This window comes from Anguilla rostrata, chromosome 13 (genome assembly GCF_018555375.3).
Source record: "Anguilla rostrata isolate EN2019 chromosome 13, ASM1855537v3, whole genome shotgun sequence".
Classification (NCBI taxonomy): Eukaryota; Metazoa; Chordata; class Actinopteri; order Anguilliformes; family Anguillidae; genus Anguilla; species Anguilla rostrata.
In genome coordinates, this window is record NC_057945.1 from 39987347 (window position 1) to 40009882 (window position 22536).

The 22536-nt window shown below is 49.0% G+C and overlaps 1 protein-coding gene and 1 long non-coding RNA gene across 5 annotated transcripts in view; one reads left to right on the forward strand and one right to left on the reverse strand.

Moving 5' to 3' along the window:
- Positions 1-22536, forward strand: part of LOC135237611 (potassium voltage-gated channel subfamily D member 3-like) — a 104764-nt gene that overhangs the window by 78570 nt on the left and 3658 nt on the right. Inside the window, exons 2-5 of one of the 4 annotated variants that reach the window (XM_064304908.1) lie at positions 2131-2299; positions 14054-14194; positions 18636-18728; positions 20369-20613. In XM_064304908.1, coding sequence (XP_064160978.1) covers positions 2131-2299; positions 14054-14194; positions 18636-18728; positions 20369-20613 — 648 coding nt within the window. Of the gene's footprint in view, positions 1-2130; positions 2300-14053; positions 17857-18635; positions 18729-20368; positions 20614-22536 lie in introns of those variants that run through there. The other 3 variants (XM_064304907.1, XM_064304906.1, XM_064304905.1) reach the window with 3 other exon arrangements.
- LOC135237613 (uncharacterized) lies at positions 17984-20374 on the reverse strand. The gene is made up of 2 exons (XR_010324877.1): positions 19532-20374; positions 17984-19461 (listed from the first exon to the last, which is right to left on the reverse strand). It is a non-coding gene; the product is annotated as an uncharacterized LOC135237613 (long non-coding RNA).

Genomic DNA, 22536 nt, shown 5'->3' on the forward strand with positions numbered 1-22536 from the left:
TACATCCGTATTCAACATCACGTGTCTGCTTTTATGGACCGTATGAGGACCGGTGATGTCAGAGGCAGCTGTGATGTCAGAGGCGATAGTGCTGCCTCATTGTCCTGCGTTACCGGGGGTGACGATGCGTTCACTCCTCTTCCTCAGTTTCTCTGCTCTCCCATTGGTCCAGCCTCAGGGTCCCGCTTCATTACTGATGAAGAGCGCTGCCAAAATCTGTCCTCTCTGGCAAGCGATTGCGATGGTTCCAAATGCAAGCAGCAGCCTGCACAGAGAAGGGCCAATGGGATGCCATTACTTTAGGGCAGAGTGTGGAGAAAGACGGATGGAAACAGCCCAGACTGTGGGAAACAGGAACAGGAATGAGTGCCTGCCAGATAAAGGGTCAGCTTCTACACACACGTGTAGTATGTTGCTGTTTGTCTGTTTATATTATACATTTTTTATTTATTATATACCCTTCATGGCACCTTCAAATATGAAATAAAGAGAATGAAATTAAAGTTCAAAGGTGAACGGGAAACACAACAAGCCACACAGCACACAGAGACTTGGCCAGGCTGACAGCACCAGAGGCAGGGAGGTGGCGGTTATTCAGGGCAGTAGGGAGGAATAACTAAAGGAAATCAATGAGCCAGGAAAGGAGAAATATTGATAAACTGTGACAAGCTTCGCAAACTCTGCTTGGCGAGTGTTGGCGATTGCTGAACTTGCTAAATTGTGAAGAAGAAGAAGAAGAAAAAAATCTTTTAAATGTTAGTTACAGTTAAGGTCGAACTATTCGCTATTCGCACCCCCGAGACGCATGTGAGGGGATCAGCAGACAGAGATCAGCAGAGATCAGCTTTCCTGTCATTTCCGAGATCTCTGCTTTCAGAGCTCTTGCAAACTAAGATGCATTTGTACCCTAAAGGCAGTCATTCCAGATCTGTTTACAAACTGTTTTTAACTGCATGGCACAAAGGTGGTTTCTGCGGGCTTGCAGCATTTAAAATTGGCTCACGGGAAGAGCGCGTGTGCCGTTAATCCTCCAGGCAGGCCGCTCAGAGTCTGCCAATCACAGCACAGTATGCTCAGAGTCTGCCAATCACAGCACAGTATGCTCAGAGTCTGCCAATCACAGCACAGTATGCTCAGAGACTGCGAATCGCAGCACAGTGTGCACAGAGCCTGCCAATCACAGCGCAGTGTGCTCAGGGTCTGCCAATCACAGCGCAGTGCCGCTCAGAGTCAGCCAATCACAACGCAGTATGCTCAGTCTCCAATCACAACGCAAGCTGCTCAGAGTCTGCCAATCACAGCACAGTATGCTCAGAGTCTGCCAATCACAGCACAGTATGCTCAGAGTCTGCCAATCACAGCGCAGTATACTCAGAGTCTGCCAATCACAGCGCAGTACCGCTCTTGCTCCTCTGTGTGAGAGCGCTGGGGAGCCGTCGGGGGGCTCCAGGACCCGGCTCGCTGATTTAGGGACACACAGACGAGCACTTCCTGTCCTCGTACCTGCTGGCGTGTCTCACAGGAAGGGGAAGAGCGGCTCGGGGAGAGAGAGGGCGGTGGGCGGGAGAGAGGGGGCTGCTGATCAGGCAGGATTGATGCTTGGCAAAGACTCGGGAAATGCTTCCAGCTGGTCTTCAGTGTGAAGACCTCCCTCCTTCCTCCCACAGAACCTTCCAGAAGGGAAATAACTTTTTATCCCCTCTCATGTTCTCTCCCTCTCTTGTCTGCTTGCCTCCTTTTCATTTCTTTTCTTATCCTCCATTGCTTTTTTCCCTTCCTTTTTCTCTTATTCTTCCTCCCATCTCTCGCTCGCTCCCTCCCTCCCGCTGAGTTGCCACAATATGTTTTCTCTGGTGAACATGGTGTAGTGTACTGGATTATCTGCAAGTATAAATAAAGATTATTTAAAATCTCAAAATCTCCCACTCCCTCTCCTTCTCTCTATTCTCTCTACCCCCCCCCCTCCTCTCTCTCTCCTTTTCCACCCTCTATCTTCTCTCCCTCTCCCCTCTCTTTCTCTTCCCCCTCCCTCTACCCTTTCTCTCTCCCCCCCCTCTTCTCTCTCCCCCTCACCCTCTCTCTCTCTCTCCCCATGTCCCCCTCCCCCCTCCCTCCCCCCTCTCTCTGCAGTTACGGGGATATGGTGCCTAAGACGATCGCGGGGAAGATCTTCGGCTCCATCTGCTCTCTGAGCGGGGTGTTGGTAATAGCCCTGCCCGTTCCAGTCATCGTGTCCAACTTTAGCCGCATCTATCACCAGAACCAGAGAGCCGACAAGCGCCGGGCACAGAAGGTACAGGTGAACACAGTCACTGTTAGATGAGCGGGGGCCTTCTCGGCCAGCGGGGGGGTCGGGCACGGCTAGTGGATGCCTGACACCCCCCCTGACCGTCGCTTTCAGGTGGGTGGGTCATTCAGGATGTGTCCTTCCGAGAGGCTAACGTGCTAACGGGCTAACGGCCCGGGGCATGCATCCTTCAGTCAGGAAAGAAACCAGTCCAGTGATCTTCATTCCTGGGTTTTTGCTGTCACTCGGCACTTACAGAAATTGACCAATTAAAGCAGTGGGTTGCACAGCTAACGCACCTCACCTGGTTTCTCGGGTCTGAATTGGGGGCTGAGATTAAGGCGAAAACAAAAACCAGCAGACCCTGCGACCCAACAGAACCAGGAGTGAAGATCAGTGCACTAGTCCATCAGCATTGCACCCAGGACCTTGAGCTAACACTGTGCCCAACTAAATGACTATTAGCACAGAAGGGTCATTAGCATCGGCATATCAGTGAAGGATATGATTGCTTTACTGGCCTTGAAGGGCAGTTCAGGACTGTCTTTCGATCCTGTCCTTCCACGGATAAGATCCGAGAACTCACGAAAGGTCACCAGGACCCTCCCCCCCCCCACAGTAGCGTGGAAATCATCCAAAGCTACGGGTCCCTGCCAAGTCTTAACCTGCTGAGATGGTTCTTTAAGCTCTGCGGTTTATCGTTTTTTGAAAAATGGAGAGGACTTCCTACCAGACTACTGCTGTAATATATAGTCCAGTAAAGCAGTTTTTAGTGCCCCGCTTCAACCCTTTACACCGCCGTGTGAAACAGAGATAATTCATCTGGTAACAGGAGCATTCGATGAGACTTTCCAAACCCATGGAAAGCATTCAGTCAAACACACCGAGTGTTCATAAATAATAATTAATAATTAAATAATTCTAAGTGAGCCTTGACTGCTTGGTACATCCAACCAAGATTAATTTCAAACACTTAAAAGTGAACTTCATTTTTTTAAAGCTTAACATTGCAGCCTAGCTTGTTCGCAATTAATAGCATAATTATATATATACAGTAATGAGACCTGCAGCCTCTGAAAAGTTTGTAACCTGACGTGAAAAACACACATTTTAAGAATTTAAACACTTGATTAACTGGAATCCCATATTTATCATTTTGATTTATATCCCATGCAGTAGCTTTATGTCCTTATTTTATAAATGGCTTAACTCTGCTTATGTAGCTGTAATTGCTATTTTAAATTAATGACCAGCAATCAAATCAGCTGTAATTAGGAACTGATCACAACATTTTTCTTTTTTCATCTTTCTGAATAATACATCTCCGTTTCTGTGACCGGCTAGCCTTGTCCTCTCATTCAAATGGTTTGATTTTCTTTCTCCCCACATTATATCAAACTCTATTGGCCGTCCTGATGGTTGGTTACTATAACAAAAAAATAGAGACATGTCCATTTGGCTAATTTTGATAATTCTACAGATGAAACTCTAAATGTTGACAAATATAATTGTGTTCTACTTCGATTATGCTCAAATTATATTGGGTTTATTTGTGATACCATAACTCTGAGGTTTGTGTCTCTGTGGTTCTACTGTAAGTGCAAAAATATTTTCTGCTGATTTTATTAAAGGAAGACTAGGTAGAAAGGTAGTAACACACTAAGGGCATTATACATTTACACATCTCTCAAAAATCAATGTAATATACACAGAGCCGTCCTATAGGCCCAAGAAGTTCTCAACATCAGTACTCCTAAATCATAATTCTCTAATCAGATCTCTCTAATCAGAATTCCCTAATCAGTATTCCCAAATTAGTTTTCCCTAATTAATACTCCCTAATCAGTATTCCCAAATCATAACTCTCTAATCAGTATTCCCAAACTAGTATTCCCAAATCAGCACTCCCTAATCAGAATTCCCAAATCAATACTCCCTAGTTTGAACTCCCAAATCAGTACTCCCTAACCAGTATTCCCAAATCAATACTCCCTAATCAGAACTCCCCTGTCAGTATTCCTGAATCGGCACTCCCAAATCAGTACTCTCTAACTTGTACTCCAGGCGGGCCGTCCAAAGACCAGTGGAAACATGTCCCCAGAAGATGAATATGATACGTGCCCTTTGAGTGTTTATTACAGCTGAATGAACACAACACCATGGGCCCCTGGACTCCGCGCACATCTCAGTAAAAGATCAGAGCGAAAGATCGCTTAATTTCATGGCTAATTAGCTGGATTTTTTTAAGGATTTGTGGCGATGTCTGCAGCACACGGTTTAATTTGAGAGGGACTGCAGCGGGCTGAGACGCTGCAGAGCGAGAGCAGGTCTGCGGTCAGCCTCTCTTTAGACACGTGCCTCTCGCGTCCGGTGCCGTTCGGCTGCAGAGCTCGTCCGGCGTTTGGGTCGACAGTTAGAAACGCAGAAGGGTGACGACAGTCCCGAGCACAGCCTGCCTGACTTTGAGGAAACGCAGGAGGGGGAGATTAAAGCGGAATCTGAAGGCTGCAGTCAGCACAGTTACAGCCTGCAGTGGTCTCCCGGTGACACTGGCTGGCTTTACGGGGAGAGTTAATGGATGGTAATAAGGGGCGGTTTTAAGAGGGAGGTTATGTCATTCTGCTGTGGACACAGTGTTCCCAGAGCTGAACACAGCTCCACTCCTCCACCTTCAGGACTAACTAACACTGAGCCAAAGCTGAACACTGCTCTGCTCCTCCACCTTCAGGACTAACTAACACTGAGCCAAAGCTGAACACTGTTCTGCTCCTCCACCTTCAGGACTACTAACACTGAGCAAAGCTGAACACTGCTCGCTCCTCTACTTCAGGATCACTGTAACTAACACTGAGCCAAAGCTGAACATGCTCTGCTCCTCACTTCAGGATCACTGTAACTAGCACTGAGCCAAGCTGAACACTGCTCTGCTCCTCCACCTTCAGGACTAACTAAACTGAGCAAACTGAACACTGCTCTGCTCCTCCACCTTCAGGACTAACTAACACTGAGCCAAAGCTGAACACTGCTCTGCTCCTCCACCTTCAGGATCACTGTAACTAACACTGAGCCAAAGCTGAACACTGCTCTGCTCCTCCACCTTCAGGACTAACTAACACTGAGCCAAAGCTGAACACTGCTCTGCTCCTCCACCTTCAGGACTAACTAACACTGAGCCAAAGCTGAACACTGCTCTGCTCCTCCACCTTCAGGACTAACTAACACTGAGCCAAAGCTGAACACTGCTCTGCTCCTCCACCTTCAGGATCACTGTAACTAACACTGAGTTAAAGCTGAACACAGCCCTGCTCCTCCACCTTCAGGATCACTGTAACTAACACTGAGCCAAAGCTGAACACTGCTCTGCTCCTCCACCTTCAGGATCACTGTAACTAACACTGAGTTAAAGCTGAACACAACTCCAATCCTGCCTGCAAAGTTTCTTTAGCCCAGACTCATGCCTGGATCAGCCAGACTTGTGAAATATGGGGTGCTTAGCTGCTACGGCTGACACATCAACTGCCTTGGAGAGCATATTCTCCTCTCTGCTCCACAGCTGAAAAAAATCATTACCATCATGAAACTTTTATTATGTTTTAGAACTGTTCCTAACAGGCTAAATTAGCCCTGTAGTAGCACTTGCTCTTCAACGCTATCCAAGTGACTTATTTGCAGAGCATTTAAAGGACCCACCAAAAAATATACCAGAAGGGGAAAAGGCTCCATCAGTCATGACTGTACATAATGCAATCAGTCTTTTAAAAGTTCAAGATGCTCTATTCAATAAAAACCATCACATTTCATTTAAGATCTTATTCATGCTGCCACTCTGTTGATTCAAGTACTGACAGGCACTGCCTGTCTCCTCCACTGTGTCTCCTCCTCTGCCTGTCTCCTCCACTGTCTGCCTTCTCCACTGCCTGTTTCCTCCTCTCCTCATCGCCTCCACTGCCTGTCTGTCTCCTCCACTGTGTCTCTCCCACTGTCTGTCTCCTCCAATGCCTGTCTGACTCCTCCCCAGTCTGCCTCCTCCTCTGTCTGTCTCCTCCACTGTCTGTCTCCTCCACTGCCTGTCTGTCTCCCCCACTGTCTGTCTCCTCCACCACCTGTCTGACTCCCCCGTGTCTCCTCCTCTGTCTGTCTCCTCCACTGCCTGTCTGACTCCTCCACTGCCCGTCTGTCTCCTCCACTGTGTCTCTCCCACTGTCTGTCTCCTCCACAAAGTCAACAGTGCTGAAAACTGCACCACTTTTGAGCCACAGCTGCTGCTGACTGCAGTGCAGGGATTCCAGAAGCCTGCGGTATCGCCCATAAAACTAAACAAAAAAAAAAGTGCTAAAGCTTCAGTGCTGGAGATGAATAATGAAAATAAAACCGTGCATTCACTTCCATTTATAATAAAATAAGACATGATACTGTAATTCTGTTTAGTATTAAAATACCCCCCCACCCCCACCCCCAGCGCTTGAGCAGTGAGCCTCTTTCCAGGGCTCTGATCCCCCGTCTGCAGACGTGCGTTTCTGAAACGGCCACGTCGGCACATTTCTCCGGAACGCCGGCGCTCCGGGCGCATTTATCTCTGAGCCTCGGCTCAGAGACGCGGGGCCTTCCGTAATCCTCCCGCCGCACCTCAATCCCGTCTGCTGGCCCGCCGCGTTTCTGCTCTGTGTTTGTTTGCGAACCGTCTGTCCTTATCGCCGCGTTTAAAGAGTACAGACAGCCCCCCCCCCTTTTTCGCAGCACAGTCGCGTGGGTGCAGTTAGAAGCCCCTGCTTTAATTGTCAGTGTGCAGGACGTCCGGCTTCGTCTCTTCAGCTGTCGTGGGTTACCTGGAGGAGGGCGTGGTGAGGCGGAGAGCCCGGTTCAGCCGTGCAAATTCTGCGCTGGTTTCCGTGGTCACCAAAGGCAGGCTGTGTTTCTCTGGAGTACAGCAAGGGCTGCAGTTCTCTCGCCTGATTATGACGGGAGGTCAGAAGCACTGCTGATGAGGGCCAATCAGGAGCTAGCAAATGGCGGATTCAGCCCAGGTGACTGCAGGGAAATATTACACACACATAGAATCTTATCCGTGTGTGTGTGTATGTGTGTGTGTGTGTGTGTATGTTCACTGTTACTGGTCTTGCTTAAGGGGATTATTCATCTTCTGGGGTTTAGGGATATTATTTCAGTTTAGCGTATGTGTGTATGCAGGGTCTGTTTCCAAGTAGCTTGAACTGTATTTTCGAGCTTTAGATCATAAACCCCCAAATGCCCCTACACCAGCCACTGTAAGCGTCACATGACCGTTGCCGCAGCGACGCGGCCGTCACGCTTGTTTTCCTTCCCTGTGTTCCGGCAGGTTTAAGAGAAACACTTGGCCCTTAAATGAGCCCATTTAACCGCGGTGAGTGGGGGGGGCGGGGGTGGGGGAGAGCGGGCAGCGTGCGGCTCTGCAGTAAACAGTCGCTTTGTTTTTACAGCCTAACAGGGCAGCCGGGTCGAGAAAAACAAACAAACATGCTTTAGCAACTAAACTCCTTTTAGAAAAAAGAAAATAAATATAAATTCATGAATATATATATTTTTTTAAATATTTACTAGGGAAACCCCAGCATGGGCAGCTAGGGATAGAAAGCTGCATCTTGTCCAAATCTCAATGCTGCTCCAAAGGCCTGGAAGCTGGGCATTTACACAGGCAAGAACAGAGCTGCCCCTATGGCTGTAAGAATGGGCGGTGCTGTCCATGGTCCTGAAGCACTACATTACCCAGCGCTGCCCATGGGCCTGAAGCACTCCAATACCCAGCGCTGTCCATGGGCCTGAAGCACTACATTATCCAGCGCTGTCCATGGGCCTGAAGCACTACATTACCCAGCGCTGTCCAAGGGCCTGAAGCGCTCCATTGCCCAGTACTGTCCATGGTCCTGAAGCACTACATTGCCCAGTACTGTCCATGGTCCTGAAGCACTACATTACCCAGCGCTGTCCATGGTCCTGAAGCACTACATTACCCAGCGCTGCCCATGGGCCTGAAGCACTACATTACCCAGCGCTGCCCATGGGCCTGAAGCACTCCATTACCCAGCGCTGTCCATGGTCCTGAAGCACAACATTACCCAACACTGTCTATGGTCCTGAAGCACTACATTACCCAGCGCTGCCCATGGGCCTGAAGCACTCCATTACCCAGCACTGTCCATGGTCCTGAAGCACTACATTACCCAGCGCTGTCCATGGGCCTGAAGCACTACATTACCCAGCGCTGTCCATGGGCCTGAAGCACTCCATTACCCAGCGCTGTCCATGGGCCTGAAGCACTCCATTACCCAGCGCTGTCCATGGGCCTGAAGCACTCCATTACCCAGCGCTGTCCATGGGCCTGAAGCACTACATTACCCAGCGCTGTCCATGGGCCTGAAGCACTCCATTACCCAGCACTGTCCATGGGCCTGAAGCATGGACAGCGCCTACAGAGGTTTTATTGCCATCTGTGACTGAGAACACATCCCTAACAGACAACAGGAAATTTTCCAAAGAAAATGTTATTCTGTTCAGAAGAGGAGGATGCCTGCGCTTTTGCTCCGTGTATCTCTGGCAACGCCCACTTTCCCCTTCTGTCCAATTAAAACGCTCCCTGGCGATTCCTGGTTCGTGCCAGGGACAGCCGATCGGACGGCTGCATCCACAGGTTTTCGTGGAGGGAACGTGGCAGATCGGGCCTCTCTGCCTCCTCATCCGTCTTCATTTGGTCCTGACGGCGCTCCCATTACCATTAGGCGGCCATCTGGGGCCCCGTTTAATCTAACTCCAGCCGTCTCCTTCACTCTCCCTGCGCCCGAAAGGAGAGAGAGACCACGGGGGACCCCGCTCGCGAAAATCAGAGCTCCGGTCGGCACGCCCCCTCCTCCTCCCCCCCAATCCCTCACGTGGCTCGGGCACTCTGCTCCCAGAATTCCATTCCACTGGCCCTCGCTGAACGGCCTCCTCTGCCGCAGCGAGGGAGAGGAGGCCGATGAGGGCAGAGGATGACAAGCAGCAGGAGGAGAGTAAGGCCCGTAGGGAAGGAAGAGATGAAGAGAACGATGAGATGAGAGAGCCGGAGGATAGTGGAGAGAGTGAGAGAGAGACTGAGATGGAGAATGAGAGAGAGACCGAGAGGGAGAGTGAGAGAGAGACTGAGAGGGAGAGCGAGAGAGAGCTCGAGAAGGGGGGATGGCTTCTCGTAAAGGGGAAATGGTGCAGCCGTGCTGTGGCCTGTCACTGCTGCTGCCCGGACCTGATAAATGCTTCCATTTAAGGGGCTGTGCTGTAATCAATGGGCAGCTGAGACAGAGGAGAACTGGCATCCAAAAACGAGACTGCAGAGAAACCGCCAGAACAGAGAAACACGAGAAGGAGAATGAAGAGAACCAAAGAGCGCAAACGAGTAACAGCGGAGAGCTGAAGAATGGACGCCAAACAGGACTTGCAGACCAGCCAAACGAGACCTGACAATGACCTCCAAAACGGAGAACTGCTACAAGCACGTCAAAAACAGAGAAACCGCCACAAAGAAACCGCCAAAAACAGATAAACCGCCAAAAACAGAGAAACTGCCACAGAGAAACCACCAAACAGAGAAACTGCCAAAAGAAAACTGCCAAAAGGAAACCACAAAAAGAAACCCCAAAACAGAGAAACTGCCACAGATAAACCGCCAAAAACAGAGAAACTGCCACAAAGAAACCGCCAAAAACAGATAAACCGCCAAAAACAGAGAAACCACCAAAAACAGAGAAACTGCCACAAAGAAACCACCAAAAACAGAGAAACCGCCAAAAACAGAGAAACCACCAAAAACAGAGAAACCGCCATGCCTACTTGCATCTCCATTTCTGCTCCCGCAGCCTGACTGCAGTAGAAGATGGCGTTTAAAGGGGAGCGTAAGCTCTCTCCTGAGAGCGGTGTGCTGCCGTATCAAAGCAGAGCTCAGGATGTGAGAGATCTCTCGCTTGCGTACCGGCGGCGGCTCGCACTCTTCCCGGCGGCTCTTTAATCCGATCTCCTCCGCGGCGGAGTTATGAGCCAGCCTGACGAGCCTTCCAAAGTGCCGTCGCTCACCGAGTCACTTCTGCTCCTGTCTGAGGCTGAGAGCTGGGAGCCAGAGCTGGGAGTTGGGAGTCAGAGCTGGGAGTAAGAGCTAGGAGTAAGAGCTAGGAGTTGGGAGTCAGAGCTGGGAGTAAGAGCTGGGAGCTGGGAGTCAGAGCTGGGAATAAGAGCTAGGAGTAAGAGCTAGGAGTTGGGAGTCAGAGCTGGGAGTAAGAGCTGGGAGCTGGGAGTCAGAGCTGGGAGTCTGAGGCTGAGAGCTGGGAGTAAGAGCTGGGAGTTGGGAGTCAGAGCTGGGAGTCAGAGCTGAGATTCAGAGCTGGAGTTGGAGTCAGAGCTGGGAGTCAGAGCTGGGAGTTGGGAGTAAGAGCTGGGAGTTGGGAGTCATAGCTGGGAGTCAGAGCTGAGATTCAGAGCTGAGAGTCAGAGCTGAGATTCAGAGCTGAGATTCAGAGCTGGGAGTCAGAGCTGAGATTCAGAGCTGGGATTCAGAGCTGAGAGAGCGATGGTAGACCAGGGTTCACCATCACCAGCACATGGCTGAAGAGGAGCTGCTTGAAAATGAACACCTTATACCAAAATGAACACCTTATAGTACTTCATGAATCCTGTTCAGTTCAGGTGTGAAGCGTTTCGGTCTTCAAACGATGCCCCAAACCGCGAAAATCCACATAAAAAGTCACACATAAAAATCAGAATTGCCAGCAAGTGGCATACAGGTGTGAAAGCTTCCTCCGCTGCTGTGCTCTCTTATCTACCTGTTCCACACTCTGCCTTCTACCTGTCTGAATAAAGCAGAAATAATTTAAAAGGAAGCCAGACTCTCCCGTTCAATAGCCTGCTCAGTAAGAACCCCACACGTACCACCGCTCCACACCACAGGGCCATGATTCACACAAAACTGTTTTAAGCACTGCTTAGACTGTTGCAGCGAAGTGACGTGTCATTTTTAAAATAGCACAACAATGTTAATGTCTGGTTCGTGTTAATGTCGTGGTAGGACTCATAGAACTCGGTTGCATTTCCGAACAATAAACATTTGAAAGTAAATTTTGCACTCTGAAACAGGGGGAGAAATTATATTGTCGTTGTGAGGACAAGTTGTCCAGTGCTACAGTCCGTGTGCACAAATAAATAAAGGATAAATATCAGTAATGGATGAATATCTGCCACAGTAAATGTACATAATACGCATAGCAGTGTTTGGCCTCACAGCTGTTCCTGGGCCTACATCAGATAAAAGGCTGAATCTATTCATGTGTGTTTGAGGGAAGAAGTAGATAATATTTCTGTTCCTGTTCCCCTCAAATGCACAGGAACGTAAATGTTCTCTAATGTTCCTGTGCGTTTGAGAGGAGCAACAGAGAGTATTTCTGTTCCTGTGTGTTTGAGGAGAGTAGGAGAGAATATTTCTGTTCCTGTGCATTTGAGGGGAGCAGTAGAGAGTATTTCTGTTCCTGTGCATTTGAGGGGAGCAGTAGAGAGTATTTCTGTTCCTGTGCATTTGAGGGGAGCAGTAGAGAGTATTTCTGTTCCTGTGCATTTGAGGGGAGCAGTAGAGAGTATTTCTGTTCCTGTGTGTTTGAGGGGAGCAGTAGAGAGTATTTCTGTTCCTGTGCGTTTGCAGAGATCAGTAGAGGATATTTCTCTTCCTGTGCATTTGCGGAGATCAGCAGAGGATATTTCTGTTCCTGTGCATTTGCAGTGATCAGTAGAGGATATTTATGTGGGTTTGAGGAGATCAGAAGAGAGTATTTTTGTTCCTGTGTGTTTGAGGAGATCAGTAGAGGATATTTCTGTTCCTGTGCATTTGCAGTGATCAGTAGAGGATATTTCTGTTCCTGTGCGTTTGAGGAGATCAGTAGAGGATATTTCCGTTCCTGTGCGTTTGAGGAGATCAGTAGAGGATATTTCAGTAGAGGATATTTCTGTTCCTGTGCGTTTGCAGTGATCAGTAGAGGATATTTCTGTGGGTTTGAGGAGATCAGAAGAGAGTATTTCTGTTCCTGTGTGTTTGAGGAGATCAGTAGAGAGTATTTCTGTTCCTGTGTGTTTAGTAGGGGATATTTCAGTAGAGGATATTTCTGTTCCTGTGTGTTTAGTAGGGGATATTTCAGTAGGGGATATTTCTGTTTGTTTGCGGAGATCAGTAGAGAGCATAGAGGACCCTGCTGTTCCACAGCTGCCTGTCTGGAAGGAGGGAGAGCAGCTGTCACCGCTGAGCTCATTCCCGTCGCCGCCTCTTCAGCGAGAGCGTAAGCGCACGGGAGCGGGGAGCGCCAACCGCAGGAAGACCGGCGCTCCGGCCGGCGCAGTCGGCCTGCCGCTCTCCGTCAGTATTTAACCGCTGAGACAGAGCTGGCGGGGCCGCGCCTCACAGGATCCCTCAGTGCGCTTTGAGCAGCCACTCAGGCATACGCTCCGCGTTCCTTCAGCTCTGACCTTCGGTCCGGATCTTCCTCCGAATGATTTGGCGCCCTTGGCCTCGTGCTTTTATTCACGACGCACTAAAACTGGCTGCATTGTGCGTTCCGTCGCTGTCGACTGTGATTCCAGCCTGACATTATCCGAGAAGCGCAGCGAAAAATCTGACTCAGCGTTTGATAGGAATTTTTTCTTTTTTTTTTTTTTTAATTAACAGTGGGAGTTATGAGAACATCAGCTTTATGAAATCTGTGACTACAGGGTGCTTAGCCAGATGGTTTAAATATGAGTCTGAGCCCTTTGCAAAACCGTAATTCGGCTGCAGTTAAACAGAAGCATTCCCCTTCATCAAATTATTTTCGTGCCAAACCTGGCCGTTTTATTTACACCTGTTTGGTTTTTCTTGTTTTCTTTTGATTACTCAGGTACGCTCATTACAGTCATCCAGAGCACATTAATTCTTCATAGAACTGGATGGCTAAATACGACATATAATTAATAGCTGTGTGGAACTGGCAGTTCAAAGGAAAACTTAATATGGGATTCCACAAAGACTAACAAGATGTTTAATCTCAATGGGTTTTCATCCTGAAACAAATAAATAAAATTCAAAATAAACAAACAGAAATTAATATAATTCAGAAAATTCAAATGACATTTTCCAAGTAAAATATTAAAAGGCCCCAGAGTACTGTGTGAACTGAGAGTTCACAGACTTTAATAATCATGAAATATTCCCTTGTAATTACATCGCTGATTAAATAGGTAAATTACATGTTCCTATAAATTATGTGATTTATAAGCAGCTATACTGTATAACGGCTGTAACTACATGACAGTCTGTAAATAGAGGTTATGGATAGACTAAAACTTTATTTCAATTACATGCAATTTTACACTTGGTGATAGACACTAAAGACTAATGTTCCCAACATAGGAAATTGCATGCATTTTCAAAGTAGTCTTAACAGTTTCTTAAAAGATCATATCCTTAAATCAGATAACTGTAATTTCGGAAAATGTGCAAAAAGTCTCATTGCACATTAGGGGCATTATTTACTAAGACCTTTAGCACATGCAAAAACGTTCAGCCAAACGCAAAACCAATAACACAAATACTGATTGGTCATGGTATTTGTTTTGCACCAATCATTGGTTGTGTTATTGAATGTGTGCGCGCTAAAAGGTTTTTCACATGCTAAATGCTATATAGTTATATATTAGGGCAGGTGAGGATTATTCCCTACAGCTTTGATCCAGCCTGGCCTTTCTCCCCCACAGAAAGCCAGACTGGCCAGGATACGAATCACCAAGGCCGGCAGCGCCAACGCTTTCCTGCACAGCAAGCGCAACGGGCTGCTAAACGAGCTAGCAGAGCTAACGGTAAGCACACAAAAGCTAAACGAGCTAGCAGAGCTAACGGTAAGCACATGGAGCACGTACACAAACGCACAGAAGCTAAACGAGCTAGCAGAGCTATCGGTAAGCACATGGAGCACGTACACAAACGCACAGAAGCTAAACGAGCTAGCAGAGCTAACGGTAAGCACATGGAGCACGTACACAAACGCACAGAAGCTAAACGAGCTAGCAGAGCTAACGGTAAGCACATGGAGCACGTACACAAACGCACAGAAGCTAAACAATCAAGCAGATCTGACGGTAAGCACACAGAAGCTAAACGAGTTAGCAGAGCTAACGATAAGCACACAGAAGCTAAACGAGCTAGCAGATCTAATGGTAAGCACATGGAGCACGTACACAAACGCACAGAAGCTAAACGAGCTAGCAGAGCTAACGGTAAGCACATGGAGCACGTACACAAACGCACAGAAGCTAAACGAGCTAGCAGAGCTAACGGTAAGCACATGGAGCACGTACACAAACACACTGAAGCTAAACGAGCTAGCAGAGCTAACGGTAAGCACATGGAGCACGTACACAAACGCACAGAAGCTAAACGAGCTAGCAGAGCTATCGGTAAGCACATGGAGCACGTACACAAACGCACAGAAGCTAAACGAGCTAGCAGAGCTAACGGTAAGCACATGGAGCACGTACACAAACACACTGAAGCTAAACGAGCTAGCAGAGCTATCGGTAAGCACATGGAGCACGTACACAAACGCACAGAAGCTAAACGAGCTAGCAGAGCTATCGGTAAGCACATGGAGCACGTACACAAACGCACAGAAGCTAAACGAGCTAGCAGAGCTAACGGTAAGCACATGGAGCACGTACACAAACGCACAGAAGCTAAACGAGCTAGCAGAGCTAACGATAAGCACACAAAAGCTAAACGAGCTAGCAGAGCTAGCATGAAGCATACAGACCACATGCACAGACACACAGAAGCTAAACGAGCTAGCAGAGCTAGCATGAAGCATACAGACCACATGCACAGACACACAGAAGCTAAACGAGCTAGCAGAGCTAGCATGAAGCATACAGACCACATGCACAAACACACAGAAGCCAAATGAGCTAGCAGAGCTAGCATGAAGCATACAGACCACATGCACAAACACACAGAAGCTAAACGAGCTAGCAGAGCTAGCATGAAGCATACAGACCACATGCACAAACACACAGAAGCTAAACGAGCTAGCAGAGCTAGCATGAAGCATACAGACCACATGCACAGACACACAGAAGCTAAACGAGCTAGCAGAGCTAGCATGAAGCATACAGACCACATGCACAAACACACAGAAGCTAAACGAGCTAGCAGAGCTAAGAGTAAGCACACAGATCACGTGCACAAACACACAGAAGCTAAACAAGCACACAAATGTGTTTACACAAGCAGAGTACGCACGCAAGCTCAAACACTCACACAGAGGGGAATACATTGTTTACACGCACAAATATACACACATTATACATGCCTGCACACACACACACACACACAGTGCCCATGAAAACATTTATACACACACACACACACACACTACCCATGAAAACATATTTACACACACACACACACACACACAGGGACACACACACACAGACAGGGACACGCACGCATGCAGACAGGTCCACGTACGCACACACACACTGCAGCAACGTCTCCCACTCCCCACACTGACTCCGACGTGCTGAATGAGGTCTAGATGCCTCAAACAGTTAAATCAATGGGAGCTTTTTTCCTCCTTGTACAGCAGAACAGGCAGGTTTTAATCACTTTGTGCAATAGAATACTCCTTCAACCTCGACTGAGAACCATCTGCAAGCGGGCTATGTAAAAACCACCTCACACCGTTACTGAGAGTGCTGTCGAAACAACAGGAGGTCCAAGAATGTCTAAATCTGACTCAGTAATTCTGTCCCAGAGATCCCAGAAAAAAAAAAAACAGGCTGTGTTTGTACTAGTGAAGGTAAGAGATTTATAAACAGGGATGTTTTGTTCTTCTATAATGCGAGCACGAGCCAGCGACTGTGGTTCTCGCAGCAGGAAGCTGTTGTTCTGGCTGCACTGATTGCAGTCCTCCAGGAAGACGGGTTTCGCAGGAACTCAGCGGAAGAGGAGGTTGTTTCGGGAGCCGCCCTCTCAGTGGATACCGCAGCAGAGTCCGTCAGCACGGGGCCCACCGTGCCCTCGTTCCCCACCCAATTACACAAACAAACAGTCTCACTCACCCGCAGCTCAGAGATGTCGCGGTCTAATCCGAGAGCAGCATCCCTCCACACGCCCAGTCCGGCGGCTGCGCCGGCGACAGCGTGGGAGCACGGCTAGGGAGCAGGCCCGGGGAGGCACAGGTGGTGATGGGTTCGATTCCCAGGTGGGGGCAATGCCCTTGAGCAAGGTTCTAACTCAACCTGAACTGCTACACTACATCATATCCAGCTGTATAAATGGGTTTGAACGTAAAGAATCTAGTCGCGTGTAAGTCGCTCTGGATAATGGAGTGTCTGCTGAACGTCTACACCAAGTAGTGGATCCAGGGGTGAGGAAATGGCGGCTTCCCAGTGTGTAGCTTTCTTACAGGGGTGAGGAAATGGCGGCTGCCCAGTGTGTAGCTTTCTTACAGGGGTGAGGAAATGGCGGCTGCCCAGTGTGTAGCTTTCTTACAGGTGTGAGGAAATGGCCACTGCCCAGTGTGTAGCTTTCTTACAGGTGTGAGGAAATGGCGGCTGCCCAGTGTGTAGCTTTCTTACAGAGAAGAGGAATTGGCGGCTGCCCAGTGTGTAGCTTTCTTCCAGGGAAGAGGAAATGGCGGCTGCCCAGTGTGTAGCTTTCTTACAGGGGTGAGGAAATGGCGGCTGCCCAGTGTGTAGCTTTCTTACAAGGAAGAGGAAATGGCGGCTGCCCAGTGTACGCTCGTAGTAGACAGCACAGTTGATAACTGAGCAGCGCTGATATTAATGGATGAATCGAGTCGGCCGCATTCTTCTGTGCGGATGGATTCATGGTTCCGAGGGGAAACGAGCTCTTTGTGTGACATTCGGTCAAAGTTCTGGGTGCCGGCCTTCAGTCACAACCCTCTTCTCTGGCCTCTGTTTGGGTTTTTCATTGTTATTCATTCCAGGAAAGTTACTGGCTACACTCGGAGTCCAGTGGCTCAAAGTGCTCAAACACCATCCCTGCAAACTCACAGACAACTTCATCAATTTAACAGACTCCAGTCCAGATAGGCCCGAGGCGAGCGGAGTCGGAGACGGCCTCGCTGCTGGACCGGCATTGTTTTTCTCAGCACGGCGCACACGTCAAAGGAGAAGAACGCTAGCAGGCGATTCGGAGATTCCTGCTCGTTCTTCACACTGTGCTTTTGATGCTGTTCTTTGGAATAAATAACAGAATCTCTTGAAGTGGGATGGTATAAATATCACATCACGTCTCCTCCTCCTGCGAAGGCTTTGGCGGGATTTTCATGGGCATTTCTCACAGCGGCCGCAGCGAAGACGACGTCTCAAAGATTTTCCGCGGTGGTTACCTCCCCCAGATAACCGGCAGAGTGAATGACAGCCTTTTCATTTTCACCGTGCAGTGTGGGAACTGTAGTCACTGTAATGTGTGATTAAAGGTGGCATAGAAAACACTGAAAAAGAGCTTAAAAGGAGCAGGATCAAACACTGGCAGAGGTGCAGAGTAGGGTTCATAACTTCACTGGCAGGAAGTGCAGAGTAGGGTTCATAACTTCACTGGCAGGAAGTGCAGAGTAGGGTTCATAACTTCACTGGCAGGAAGTGCAGTGTAGGGTCCATACTTCACTGGCAGGAAGTGCAGTACAGGGTCCATACCTCACTGGCAGGAAGTGCAGTTTAGGGTCCATACTTCACTGGCAGGAAGTGCAGTACAGGGTCCATACTTCACTGCTGTCCAACAGGTAGAGAGAGGGATCTTTAAGAGAGCAGCATCAAGCCCTGCTCACCAGGTGGAATTCAGTCTGGATGAAATCCAATCCTAAGCATAGAATAGTGACCCATTTCTTGAGCCAAATGAGGAAATGAGATTTATTACATGCAAATCCAAGCAGCCAAAGAGTAAAACTGTTTCAACCTCTATTTTTGTCTATTCCTCTCCTTTTAACCCTGAATAGAGCCAGAGTCTGTGTGTCAGAATCAGGAGCACAATCAGAGAGAGTGTATAAGCAGATCTGATACTGAGCAAAAAGGCTCCAGCTGAACATAATGTGGATTTTAATGTGCATGCATGTATGTGTGTATGTGTGCAAAACGTGCGTGTGTGTGTGTGCGCGCACGTGTGTGTGTGTGCGCGAGTGTGCGTATACGTGGGAATATGCATGTGCTCATGTGTGTGTGTATGCGTGTACTGGTGCACGTGTGGGTGTACGTGTATGTGCGCATGTGTGTGCGCGTGTGTGCGCGTGTGTGTGTGCGTGTGTGCGTCTGTCTGATCCAGGGCACAGATGGTGATGATCATCAGGCGAATAAGAGCGTATCTTTACTGGAGAGCCAACACCACCACCTACTGCACTGCCTGGAGAAAACCACGGTGAGCCAACCCCACTGTTTATACGCAGCTAACCCTGCACCCAACACTGTGCTGTTTATACACAGCTAAACCTGCACCCAACACTGTGCTGTTTATATACAGCTAACCCTGCACCCAACCCTGTGCTGTTTATATACAGCTAAACCTGCACCCAACACTGTGCTGTTTATACACAGCTAAACCTGCACCCAACACTGTGCTGTTTATACACAGCTAACCCTGCACCCAACACTGTGCTGTTTATATACAGCTAACCCTGCACCCAACACTGCTGTTTATACACAGCTAAACCTGCACCCAACACTGTGCTGTTTATATACAGCTAACCCTGCACCCAACCCTGTGCTGTTTATATACAGCTAAACCTGCACCCAACACTGTGCTGTTTATATACAGCTAACCCTGCACCCAACCCTGTGCTGTTTATATACAGCTAACCCTGCACCCAACACTGTGCTGTTTATACACAGCTAAACCTGCACCCAACACTGTGCTGTTTATATACAGCTAACCCTGCACCCAACACTGTGCTGTTTATACACAGCTAAACCTGCACCCAACACTGTGCTGTTTATACGCAGCTAAACCTGCACCCAACACTGTGCTGTTTATATACAGCTAACCCTGCACCCAACCCTGCTGGTTAGACACAGCTAAACCTGCACCCAACACTGTGCTGGTTAGACACAGCTAACCCTGCACCCAACACTGTGCTGTTTATACACAGCTAAACCTGCACCCAACACTGCTGCTTAGACACAGCTAAACCTGCACCCGACATTGCTGGTTAGACACAGTTAAACCTGCACCCAACACTGTGCTGTTTATACACAGCTAAACCTGCACCCAACCCTGCTGGTTAGACACAGCTAAACATGCTGCCCATCAGGAGACACATGCATCTCCTGAAAGCTTTTTCATTCAGAACAAGGAAATGCATAAAAAGCATAAAGATGGTATAATTTCCTTATAAGATACTTAGTAAGTAACCAGCAAGTACTTAGTATCAGTTATTTAACAAGCTTCACCAGTGTCTGTTTTCAAACTGGACACAAACTCTGTCAAATGGAACTAATCTCTCATTCCCAAGCTTTAAAAATCATGAAAAGACACATCTACTATGCTCATAATGAGTGGGAAATTTATCCACCATAACATATAAATTACCCCAGTACCATTCATGCTGAGTCACAGCAGGTCTGAACAAATTAATTTCACCGAATGAAAATTTAGAATGTGAAAGATGAGGTGAGGTAAGCAGTTGCGATGTGTAATTAATGACAATGGCTTGACATAAAAGCCATCCAGCTGCACTTTGTCTGGCTGAAATCGCCCGAAATAGGCTGGCCAGGGGATGATCTGGAACTCAGTCAAAAGTCATTAGGTCTTTACTGTCATCTACAGGACTCGCCTCATTCATCTGCATGACATTGCACAGGAAACGTTTCCATCTACCAGAAAGGCCGGGAAACTTAACTTTCCTTTTACTAGGAGAAAACGTCCAAAAAGCTCCGGAACAGTCCTATACAATATTAGCACCGTTTGTTGCTTTCATATCCTCGTACTGCTATGAGACTGACAGAGAGCTTATTAAAGTTCACGTTTGTCAGATGGCAGTTGGTCTCCGTCTCTTCCGGCAGGCTCACGAGTTTGTGGACGAGCAGATGTACGAGCAGAACTGCCTGGAGGGGGCGCTGCAGAACTACAACTCCCACAGTCCCTCGGCCTCCAGTCGGAGCGGGAGTCTGGGCACCTGCTGCTCGCACCGTGGGAAACGGAGCACCCACCTGCCCAACTCCAGCGCCCCCCCGCCCCACCTGCGCAGCCTACAGGAGCTCAGCGCCATCAACTTCCAGTGCGGGGGCCAGCCAATCCGCAGTACCAGGTCAGCGCCACTAGAGGGCAGCAGAACACAGAGAAATAAACTGCAGTGTGTGTCACAGCTTGTCCCCTCTGCTTTTGCCAGCAATGAGAGCTAATATTATATCAGCTTGTGGCAAACACGCCTGCCACAGGCCACCGAAGTGGCTTTCCTTGGGGCCCTCCAGCACAGAGACACAGGGAGATGATGTTAAAACAGTCCACATTTATTCCACGAGGGTTTGGCAAGATGTTACAGCCAAGTGAGCAGATCTCAAACACTGTCATGACAGAGAAGCTCCTGATGTGGGTGGGGATGGCAGATTTAACCTGTGCGCAGTGATTACCTCACTACGCACAGGTGCAGCCACTCCTGTTCCTGGGTCCAATTAGCCTGGCCAATTATCTAATTATTAACCAATTATCCAATTGGCCAGGTCTAATTAGCTTGACCCAGGGCAGGTGTGGCTGCTTAAACCAGCCATCCCCACACCACATACCCCCAACGCCAAACTGAGGCCAGGGAGAATCCCTGGCCGAAGCCTACTCCCCCCACCCCCCACCCCCACACTCCCAATCAAAGCCAAAGACGACAAACAAAAAACACTCCAAACACGCTAAAAAATTTAAAAGTCAGGGTGGGTGGCCCCGGAACAGTCCAGTACATGCGGTGACCCTCCTTCGTACGACAAGGCAGCCCTTCTTCCTCCTCCCTCCTGGAGCACGGGAAGTCCTGGGCTGCTCTGCTGGCTGGTGGGGGCGTCACCGGCTTGGGCTGTTCCACGGGCTGTGGTGGGGTGGCTGGGCTGGTGGGCTGGTGGACTGGCCTTGTGGTGCTGGGGCCCAGGAACCCTCGTGGCTGTGGTGGCCGCCAGTCGGCTCTGCTGGCAGGCGGCTGCAGGCTTATCCCCTCATGGGCTCCGGGCAAACCAACCAGGCCAAAACAAAGAACGAAAAACAACCAAACGGACGAGAAAGGAAGCAAAACGGCGCGGCCACCGCTCGTGCGCCGCCCGTGGCTGACCGCCTTCCCGGCCAAGTCCAGCTCACGGCGCGACCACCTCTCGTGCACCGCCCGTCGCTGACCTGCCTCCTCGGCCAGGTGCAGCTCCTCAGCGTCCCAGCTGAGGATTGCCTCCTTCCCCTCCCTGGTCATCTTCCGCTCCCCATTCTTGGCCCGGAGGATCCGCCCGAAGCCCTGTCGGGAACACCTCAGCCGCCCCTCGTCCAGTGTGCTTCCTGGCTGGCCCTCCTGTGCCTCTTTGCTGTGCCGGAGGAGCCCCACGTTGGGCGCCACTGTGGCAAACACGCCTGCCACAGGCCACCGAAGTGGCTTTCCTTGGGGCCCTCCAGCACAGAGACACAGGGAGATGATGTTAAAACAGTCCACATTTATTCCACGAGGGTTTGGCAAGATGTTACAGCCAAGTGAGCAGATCTCAAACACTGTCATGACAGAGAAGCTCCTGATGTGGGTGGGGATGGCAGATTTAACCTGTGCGCAGTGATTACCTCACTACGCACAGGTGCAGCCACTCCTGTTCCTGGGTCCAATTAGCCTGGCCAATTATCTAATTATTAACCAATTATCCAATTGGCCAGGTCTAATTAGCTTGACCCAGGGCAGGTGTGGCTGCTTAAACCAGCCATCCCCACACCACACAGCTTAATGAAGCATATTTGCAATAACGAAAGAAGCATCGATCATAATTTCCCTTATGCTGGCTTAGCTACCGTCCAGGCTAGCAAGAGCCACTGACACACTGTAGCACAGGTCTGTAATGTTGTTCATTTTCATTCACAACAAATTCACCACTTTTTATGGTGGACTCCCAGAATCAACTTTTTGATGTGTTTCTTTCCCATTTTCACCCAAATTTGAACACAGGTGAAAAGCTAGTGGAATTAATGAGGGCTACATTCAATGTGAAAATAATTAAGAAATCAG